The sequence below is a fragment of the Pongo abelii genome, chromosome 12 (assembly GCF_028885655.2).
Source record: "Pongo abelii isolate AG06213 chromosome 12, NHGRI_mPonAbe1-v2.0_pri, whole genome shotgun sequence".
In the NCBI taxonomy this organism is placed as follows: Eukaryota; Metazoa; Chordata; class Mammalia; order Primates; family Hominidae; genus Pongo; species Pongo abelii.
The window spans coordinates 43,196,248-43,206,650 of record NC_071997.2 but is presented as its reverse complement, the minus strand read 5'-3'; the positions used below and the strand labels follow the sequence as shown (position 1 = coordinate 43,206,650).

At 48.7% G+C, this 10,403-nt stretch overlaps 1 protein-coding gene across 8 annotated transcripts in view; it reads left to right on the top strand.

Annotated features, from left to right (window-relative positions):
* Positions 1-1,305: 1,305 nt before the first annotated feature.
* The window catches only part of PAX8 (paired box 8), a 60,851-nt gene continuing 51,753 nt past the window's right edge, over positions 1,306-10,403 (top strand). For 2 of the 8 annotated variants that reach the window (XM_054546685.2, XM_054546680.2), the window contains exons 1-2: positions 1,314-1,481; positions 1,844-1,943. In XM_054546685.2, the coding sequence (XP_054402660.1) occupies positions 1,919-1,943 (25 nt within the window). In that variant the 5' untranslated portion in view covers positions 1,314-1,481; positions 1,844-1,918. 8 annotated transcript variants of the gene reach the window in all.

Sequence of the window (10,403 nt, the reverse complement as noted above, 5' to 3'; positions counted from 1 at the left end):
TCTCTTTTTTCACAAGATGATTCATTTCTCCTAAATTGAGAGATGGGTGGAAGGAAGTTGTGGATTGACATGAAAGAGAAAACGTTTTTTAATTCAGAAAAATAGTTCATGTGTTTTCACACACGTGTACATGTGTGCATACACACACACACACATCCAATCCCCCTGAATATCCCAGTTTCCCCTGCCCCCGCCTCGCTCCCCTCCCACTGGCTCCTTAGCCTCCTGTCCCAGAACAACCCCACCAGGCCTGCAGAGCCATCTCTGAAAAGGGCATGGCTGTCCTCTAGACTGTAATCCTGAGTCCAGAGGTCTGGCCAAAGATTGGGGGAGCATCCAGGCCTTGACCCCCAGGCCTGCCAGTGTTCCAGGACATTTGCTCACTCATACCCACTCACAATCTTACATGTACCCCGACTCCCCGACTGAGAGAACTATGAGGAAGGAGGGGGCAGCTTTTGCCATCACTAAGGTAAAGAGGTGCCAGGCAGCTCGGCTCGGTCCCAGGGCTCACCAACCCTGCCGTCATTCCCACTGGTGGACCCCTTCTTAACCACACGCAAGCCCCCATATTGCTGAGGCTGTTGATTCCTACAGACCAGGCCAGAGGTCAGCTCAGTCCTGTTCCTTTCTAAGGCCTTTCCACACAGAGGTGAAGTCTAGGCCCTCAATGCCCTTCCCCTGAACTCTTCTTCCAAGTTCAAAATCCTCAAGAAGCAAGAAAGAGGACAGGTGTCTGCGTGTGTGCTCCAGAGGAGAGAGGCGAGGAGTTGCTATGGAATGGGTTATGTGACAACTTTTTTAGCCTAACAATGCAAGGGTGTGGACGCTATCTGTGTAGAACAGAGGGAATGGCTTCAGGTGCTGCTCAAGATTCTTCCCTGGAAGAGGTCATAGCTGTGGTGAGAAGGTAATAGCATCTTGCCTACAGCCCTGAAAGCAGGCTCTACCTAAAGAATCAGGCATAAAACAGAAGTTCCCTCCTTCCTTTTACAAAAGAAAAGGCTGCTTCCCGGTGAGCAAACCAGGGGTGACAGGGGGCAAGAAGGGCATCCTACAGAGACCATCCCTCTCACTTCTGGTGGTCAGTGACCCAGGAGGACCCAGAGAGCCTCATCTTCAGGCTTCTAGGCCTCTGTTCCCCACTCCTCCAATATTTCTAGGCCTGCTGAGTTAGGGCTCAGCTGCCTCCCTCTTCCCTCCGCTGGAAACAGAAGCTCCCAGCGAATGTTTCTAACTCCTGAGTCCACTCAGCCATGTCCCCCTTGCAAAATCCTCCCCCTCCCGCACCCCCCTGCACCCAGCCAGCCAATCCACGGCCTGCGAGCCTCGTCAGACCCATCTCCCAGGGCCTCAGCGGGATAAAACCGGTCGGTGATGCCCGGTGGATGGGAACAAACTTCAGAAGGAGGAGAGACACGGGGCCCAGGGCACCCTCGCGGGCGGACCCAAGAAGTGAGGGCCTGCAGCCGGCCGGCCAGGTATGTCACCCAGGGGTTAGCTGGAAGCTGGCTGGCAGTGAGGACGGGGGGATGGAAGAAAGGAGAGGGTCCCAGGAAGCCTGGCAGCCTTTTCCCTCCCAAGTTAAATGGCATAAGACTGGGACAGCGGAGGGAGTGGGCACGGAGGTTGGAGTCTGGAGCTTCTTCAGCGCACCCCCAATCCTTGATCCTTCCGGGAAGCCTGTTAGCTAGGCTAGGCTGAGGTTGGCCCTACTTCGCCTAAAAATCCTCCTACTCCTGGCAGACGATGCAGGTGTAAAGCATAACGCCTGGGGAGGGGGCCTGAGGATGCAGGCATCGAATCTCATCGCATCTCATGCCCTTCTCCTGGGTTTGTGCAGGGCAGCTGCAGGCGCGGCCGGGACCTACGTGAGTAAGCCCCGAGCCCTCCGCGGGCTGCGAGAGACTCCCCGGCGATGCCTCACAACTCCATCAGATCTGGTAAGAACGCGGTGTGGTCAGGACCCCGAGCCCCCGCGCCGCCGAGCGTCGGTGCATGCGCTCGTGTGGTTGTATCTCGGGAGCGTAAGCACGGGATTCGCGGGACCCACCCGCGTGGGGACCCAGCTGGGGGCGCCTGGGGCCTGGCCCTCCGCTGGAGCCGCCTCGCTGTTCTCGGGCACTGGGGTTCCACTCGGCCAGCTGAGCCGCCCTTCCCTGGTTTCGAGGGACCACAGGGAACGGTGAGGGGATCTCTGTGGAGTTAAAGGGGATTTCCTTTGAGCTCCATTCCCAGCCTTGCATGGCGCATTAGTGTGGACATTCTTCGTGCTCTGTCCCTGGGCTGCACCAGTGCAGGACTTGCCATTTCCCCGTCCCCGACCTCTAAGTCCTCTTCCTCGGGTGCGCTCAGTCTTTCCCAGTGACTCCCCTGGCTGGACTGTGAGCTCCCCGCATCTCTCAAGCCAACGGGAATAGAGCCAGTGGTCCCGGGCCTGGGATCCGGCAGCGCACTCAGGTGCTCTCCGCCTCATCCTGGCCCAGCACCGGGCAGGCAGGGAGCCGTGCGCTGGGCGTCCGGCTGGTGAGGACTAAGCTGCTTGCGGAGTCAAAACCCCCTCCCCACCTGCGCCCGGAAGCGGGGCCTTCAAAAACACTCAAGCTCCCAGGCCGCGATGCCTGTTTTCCCCCTTCCCGGCCAGGGCTGGGCAGGGTCTTTGCTGGGAAGGAGCTCCAGGGTCGGGGCTGGTGGGTGCAGCCTTCCCGGCGCGCAGCGAGTGTGGACAGCGGCGGAGGCGCAGCGCGGCCCGCAGTGATGGATGGAGCCCGGCCGGCTTCAGAGAAGGCGATTTATGGGGCCAGGGCGCATCGCTATCGATTTGGGCCGGCGAAGTGAGAGGAAATCAATATTTCAAAATGAATTCTCCGCGAATATGAAGTCCCGCTCTGCAAACGGGACATTTGTTATAATAAGGAGGGTCGGATCGGGCGCGGAGCGCGGCTGAGATCTCTATTTAGCCAAGCGCACCGCGGGGCCCGGGCTGTGCGGCGCAGTCTCCAGTCCCAGGGCCATGGCTCAACTAGGAGGGCAGCGGGAACCCCCTGGGGCGCCGGAAGATTTCTCACTCGAGTTCTTTCTAGAGCTGCAGACTAATGCTCCCTCCCGGCCCCCATTCCCCTCAGAGACCTGGGCCAGAATCGTCTGGCTGCCCCCAAAAGGCGCGGGGTCCCTTCAAGGGCCTCAGGGTAGAGCCCTCGCAGCCATTCCCCGGCGCGGCGGGGTTGGCGAGCCCTGGGACCGAGCAGAGCTCCCTGGCACCTCTTTACGGTCCGCGCCCTGGAACCACGAGCGCTCCTAGGCCACTTTCTAAGGTCAGGATCAGGTTTTAGTCCCTTAATCTTTAGCCAAACCGTGGTACTATACCAGACATCGCCAGGACCATCCCTGAGGCCTAATGTGCAGTGCCCGGTGCCCAGTCCCATGCCAGGCCGGTCCAATGACACTTCTGCTCGGCTCTGGAGATCCATCTTTCCTCCTAACCTTCCCCTGACCCTTCCGGCAGTGGCAGGAGGAGTGGGTGCTCTCGGAAATCAAATTTACTGTGGCCAGGCTGGACCCTTACTCTCTGTCGCTGCCCAAGAAATGAGACGATGTCCCCGTCCCTCACATGAGCTTTTTTTTTTTCGCGGCTACTTATTTTCATTCTAGAAGTACTCATTAGAATAAATGGGAATACAGTATGCAAAGAATACAAAAGGCACAATTTATTTTTACTGTAGTTTTAATCAGTAACAGTCCCAGATGATGAGATGCGCGCTTTCCCATTAGCTCGGATGCAAATAGCGCTTGAGTTTTGGGAGGGAGCCCTCTGCCCCTGGACCTACCAGGTAATTTTTTTCCCCTTTCTTCTTTTCGGGAACACAGAGGGGCTTCTTCTACCCCCTTTCCAAAACAAATAAACAAAGCAGCGAGGGAGGGAGGATGAGACTTTCTTCTCATAGTTTAATTTAAATGCTAATAAAACAAGAAAATGGCCTATAACAGCATAGACTGCTGAAGGCGCTCCCTGTTTCTTTTCTGAACCCTCCCTCGGCAAACCTGAGGGAGAGGCCGTCTGTCTTTCTGATCAGTTTACCTGACACTGTTGTCTGTAATTGGAGCTAAATTCATAAGCGGACCCCTCTTGTTTTTACAAGCCCATTTTCTGTCAGGTTTTAGCAGCTTCCCCCTTTTCCCCAGGCACCTCTATTCCTGAGTTCGGCAGTGCTTAGGGAGCTCCCCTGTAAGTTTTCTTTGAGCAGAGCGTGGGACGCAGGCAGCCACACGGCTTTTCGCGGGAGCGAGGCCGAGCGCACCCTTCCCAATAACCGGAGACGCTCAAGAAAACTTTCTTGCGCGGCCTCCGCCGCCCAGCCTGCCACGGCTCTCTCGCCTAGTCGTTGGCTGGTCTTGCCTTGCAGAGAGTCTTAACATCGTCTTTCCTACAACTTTATTCTGAAGGAATGTTGAACGCGAATCATTCTAACGTGCGCAGGTCAGCGATGGGCTGAACGTTCCTTAAAATCGCTATTTTTGTTGCATCAGGGACGAAATTCTCTAAAGCAAAAACATTTTTTAAAAAAATTCAAAGATGCAGAAGAAATGATAAATGCCACATATATATCAAAGTGAAAACAATACTGTACCAATGAGGAAGAGAGTTTTGTAAAAGCAAGCAGGCTGGCTATCATTAAAAGTTATCTTAAATAACTTGTCCCAGCCCACTCCCACCGGTCCTGAAAATAGTTCATTCAAGTGGTAAAATAAGACAAGGCAGAGGACGATGTCTCTAACTTCCCTGATGTGAGATCTAAAGCCCCATTCCTTCCTCTTGGTTTTAGAATTGAGGAAAGGGGAATAAATGCATTTGAAAAGGATCTGGTTTCTTCCCAAGTTTCCTGCCTGGATTGAAAAATAAGGTTTCAGGGAATGGAAGCAGCTTTGAGGAACATAAAGAGGTATTGGGGTTCATCAATTCATCTTTGTTTCAAGATGGTTTATCCCCCCCACCTTCCACAATGCAAGTTAATTAGGAGATAATTTAGCTACCTTGTGAATTAGTTTTAAGATAAGTATCTTTTTAAGCTTTGTCACTTTAATTGCCCCACTGATTGATAAGAAGTAATTATTTCTAATTGACACTTTTTTGATGTCTATTGGAAGCATTTATTTGGAACTTTTTGGGGGTGGAAGGGAAGTTAATTAATTTTATCAGTCTACCCCCAAAAGGACTCTGCCTAATTTTGTTGAAGAAGACAAAGGAAGTGAAGGAAACCAAATAAAAAATCAATCTCATGGAATTTTAATTATTAAGGGACACTTTGGTTTCAATTAGAGGGCATCTACTAATATAATATGTCAAAACGTTCTATTTATGGCCTCAAATCTCTAATTTATTGAGATGCATTTTATAGGTATTCATTTTCCTATGGATACACTCAAAGACCCTTTATATGCTGCCTTCATTTTGGAGCAGGTTCCTCTGCTGTGTAAATAATTTTTGTGAAAAGTAAAATCTGTCAAACTTGGTATGCCCAGAAAAAATGAAATCATTTTTGTAAGAGCCAATTGTAAGAAAGATTTACTAATAGTCATCCTTGTTCTGTAATTATTGATGGAGTTGGGTATAAAGGTGAAACTTTACTTACAGTGACATGCCTTTTCATACCTAAACCTTGGAGTAAACAGTTTAATCATTCACATCCTCCAGAACATTTTGCTGTGAGAGAGAAAGGAGTGAAAGAACAAAGAGAAAAAGAAAGACACTGAAAGGATGCAATGGGGGTGGAAAGGAAAGAAAGGGAGAAGGTAGCTGGAGATAATAAAATGAAAGCATTTGTTTCAGAAATGAAGATAGCCAGGTGCGTGGAATGTTTGCCATTCAGTATAAGAAAATTGAAATCCTGCTTTCAAAACACATTTTTGTTAACACCAAATCTCTACCACAGTCTCTAAGCAACCCCTAACCACCATGGGATACCCCCATTTTTCTACACCTTAAAAAAAAAAAAGAGGCAGAATTTTAGGAAGCTGGCTGATCCGGATCTTGGATATCTGGCTGTCAAAGTCTTTATTTGGGGTCCATGAAAAGGAAGTAAGAAAACGTACATTGTGCTCTGGGATTTATAAAGAGATTCGAGTGTTGTTTATGTTTATTTTATTATTAAAGCCCCTGTGGTCTTCATCTCTATTTTGCACACACAATCTTTTCATAGATCGACTTGTGACTTATTGATATAGGAAAGCATTCCCACATTAACCCGAAGTAGAGATGCACACACATGCACACACATGCACGTCTGGAATGAGAGAAACACAATCACACAGGATGCATTCCTGTCAGGTTAATTTCAGCCAGTGCCTTTTTCAATCATTTATTGTAAAATCTTGCCTGCTTTTATTGATGTTTCTCCCAGATTATGTGGAGCTGCAAGAATGAGGAAATATTTTAAATGAAAAATAAATTTAAGACGTACAAACATCAGATAATATCACATACCAACCTCACTATTAGTGAAATTGAAAGAATATATAAATAATGCAAAAAAAAATCAGCAAGGGAGAGTTTAGTAATGGAAAATTCCCCTGCAATTAAATGAAACAGTAATTTAGTGAAGATATGCCTGAATGAATTAGCATTTATTAATTGGTTCTCATAAAAACAATTTGTGTGTGTGACTTGGGGAGGGGGATGTTTAAAGTATATATTGTCCATAGATAAAGTTCCTCAAATATTCATATCAAATTATGTCGTTACCACATTCTATTTTGTGAGAAATTCCAAGTCTCTCACTGGCAAGTTTCACCTGTACACAGAGAGCTTGAGTGCAAAGGAAAGGAGTCCCATCTAGATCAGAAAGAGTAAAGCTGGTTCCCGCTTCTCTTGGTACATTTCCAAATGTGAAACGAATGAGGGACACACTGGCAGAGTCTTCTATGCTTAGGAACATCCAAACCGGGCCCCAAGAAGACTCCCTGAGGACCCAGCTCTTCTGGGGCACAAGTAGCTAAGCCAGAGCTAAGCCAGGGCTGCTTTGTGGTTCTGGTCCCTCAGCCTGCTCCAGCATCCTCTCCAGCTCAGGCAGGAACTGCAGTTTGTAATCTCAGCGAGGAGCTTGCTAGGGTTGACTGGTGCATGGATGTGTTTACTTTCTCTCGCCACAGTTGGTCTGTCTTCAGTTCTAAGCATTTTAAAGCTGCTCTATTTATCAGTCCAAGAAGTGCTGAGTTCTCCGTTGAGCTGAGAAGCTTTGAGCTCTATGGTTCTGAGTACGCGAGAAGCCAAAAGATAAAAGAAACTGTTTCATTTAAGAAAAAAAAAATGTTTTAAAAAGTGGGGGCAGGGGAATGAATGAGCCCACCTTCAAGACTGCAGATTAGTTTTGCTTTTGTTTTAGTTGAAAACTTGGTGCACTGGCCCCCATCGGGTCCTCATTCTCTTCAGAGATAGAACTTAGTATTGAAAACACCCTCTAAGAGAGGAGAATGTGCCCTCACGTTGTCTTCTCTTAGAGGGTGTAGAGTTCTTTGCAGGAGGGATTCTTTCCGAATGCAGATTGGAACACCTTCGCCCAGGTTCTTCTGGGGAGGGAGCTAACATATTCTGCCTAGGAAATGCAGACAATGACTACTTTCAGCAGGAGTTCTAGACGTTCCTTTTGTGGGGAAGGAGTACAGAGCATGACAATCCAGGAGTCTCTTGGCTCCTGAAAACTCCACTCTCCCACACCAATCCCAGTTCATCCAGTCAGTGGTTAGTGACCCTGGGGTGGATGGAGTCTCTGCAGCGAGGTGGAGTAGGAAGAAGCATCAACCTTCTTTGTTTATCTACAGTAATGACACTTTTAAATAGATCTTGAGTATTCATAATTATTTCCTTAGGTCCAGAGTTAGGGCTGACAAGACTTTTTGGGTTGCTGAAAGCCCCTCTAGACTCCTCCCTTGGCCAGATAGAAATACGATGAGCAAATTTCTCTTATATAAGCCACTGGCCAGAAAAATCTTCATGGGAAGGTTTCTGTCTTAAACCTCTAATTCACGTCACTGAGTCTAGACTTTACCTTGCTTGGCTGGGGGGTCCTTCCCCAGGAATGGGTCTGGGTAGAAACCAGCATCTCTTTACTGAGGCATGTCTAAGATCAAGGAGAAGAAAGTCCAAGAGTCCTCCAAGGATACTTGGGTTCCGTTTCTGTGTTTCTTCCCGTGGACCCTCCATAGTCCTGAATGCCATACAAGACGCCGGCAATCCCTATGGCTCAGCCCAGCCAAACTCACAGCTCCTCCTGCTCTGCCCATGTCACATTTACATCCAAAGAAAAAGAACATCTGCACAAGAGCTGAGCATACCTGGCACTTAGTGAGCTCTCAATGAATGGAAGCTGTGATTCTTCTCTCTGAGGACTGCCACAGGTGTGGTGTGGTGCTGAGAGCAGACGTATTCATCATCTCATTTAATTCTCACAACTCTGCCAGGCAGGTATCACTACTGACATTTTTATAGAAGAGAGGGGAAGGAACTGGTGTTCAAAGAGGTTGATATGACTTCAATTCCCCTTCCCACTGCTCCCTACCTCAACCACCCAAAGTCCAGCTCATCAGAACTCAGCTACTAGATGATCGACACCTGGAATCCTAGTGGAACCTCCCATCAGAACCCTTGATAAGAAGGCTCAAGTGCCCATGCTGGCAGTGACAGGCAGGGCCTTCAGTCCATCAGCTTGCTTTCCTCATCAGTGTTCCCCACTCTCCAGTTTAATTAAAATACGCCCTTTTCCAGTATGGTTCTCAGTCTTCCCATCTGTGAAATGGAGAAGTGGTTCCTGCCTGGATGCCTCTCCTAGAAGTAGCTATGAGAAGGAAGGAGATGATCAGCCACTTGGAAAGGCAGAGGGAGGGGGGTCTTACTTTCACACATCCCCCCAAGGCTGCCGTGTCTCCATCTGCACTGGAAAAAAAGCAGCTATCTTCAGGCACCACAAGTTGAAGGACCCTGAGGAACTTCCCTAACTTGGTATCTCCCAAGCACACTCAGCCTCCCTGCCTAGGTTCATCTTGGATGTGAAGCAAACAGCTTCAGAGTTGCTGGGGAGGCTTCACCATGCTGTTAGGGGCCAGCACTGGGGGCCCCATCCACAGGCAGCATAGCTAGGAGTGGTGGCCACTGGAGGTGCCGATTGTTATGTCCCAAAGCTTAGGTTCATCCCCTCTGCCACTTCCTCAGGATCCCTCTCACTCAGGGGCTTAAAAGCAAGGCATTTCTCTTTTGGAGCCTCTGCAGAGGTTCAGTTTTAGAACGTTAGCTTGAAAGAAAGGGATTTTATTTTAATGTTTTCACTTTTTCATGTAGAAAGTAGCTGCTTAGCTCCCGGGCTGTCAGATGAAAACCTGTCTTTGGTTTAAGCAGAGGGAGAGATTGAGAAAGAAAAAATAATTCATTCCTCCCTGCTTTTAACTTTTTTTTCGTCGTCTTCAGCCACAATACTCATTGGTTTTGTCTTTTTTATTTGTTTTCTTAAATGGCCTTGGGGTGACCTGGGTAGTTAGTGCTAATTAGTCCACTAGGACATATTGTGACTGTCGGGGCAGCACAGCAGAAGGGTCCAGGAGTTGGTTGGGTGACGCACCTAGGAGAGAAATGGCTTAATCTGCTGTCATCGGTGTGTACTACAGTGTTTGCGCACACCAGGCCCTCTGTGTGTTGCAGTTTTGATTCTTCAGCATCTCCAGGAGGACAGTAGAACTATTATTCTTGGGATAAACTCAGGGGCCATGAGGTGTCAAGAGAGTGAGAGGCTTTTGAAATCAGCATGAAGCCAGGATGAAAGCCCCTGCCCTGCAGGCAGAAGAAGAAGGCGAAGCCCGGGCTTCCGTCTTGGCCCAGACCTTGCTGTTTTTATGTGAACTTAGTCAAGTCAGTTGTCTCTCTCGGCTTGTACTTCATCTTTATAAAATATGGGGATGCTGCAGGGCTTCTGGGAAGTCATCTGAGTAAAACCTGTCTCCTCACCTGGCACATAGCTGCCACTCAAGACACTTTTCTGTGCTCCATGTAGTAGTCACCAGGGAGCAGAGTCTCCAGAACACATTCCCAAAGTCCCATTGTCATAGTATTTCCTGTGAAACGGCCACCAGTAACTTGCAACCCAGTACTTCATTCCATTTAAAATTTAGGACAGACTTTTGAATATTTCATGTGGACGAAATAATAGATCTACCACCTAGGAGTACTGGGATTAAATGAAGGGACGCATGGAAAGTGTTGGCTATGACCTCTGCGGCTGTTATCTGCTGTTACCACAGCCTGAAATGGAAAAGGATGCCTTAGTTCACCTTACCAGAAAACCCACTCATAGGGAAAACACTAAGCTTTTGATAGAATGGCTGTCTGTGGACTGTGTGTTGAAATCCAGAACATTCTAAGG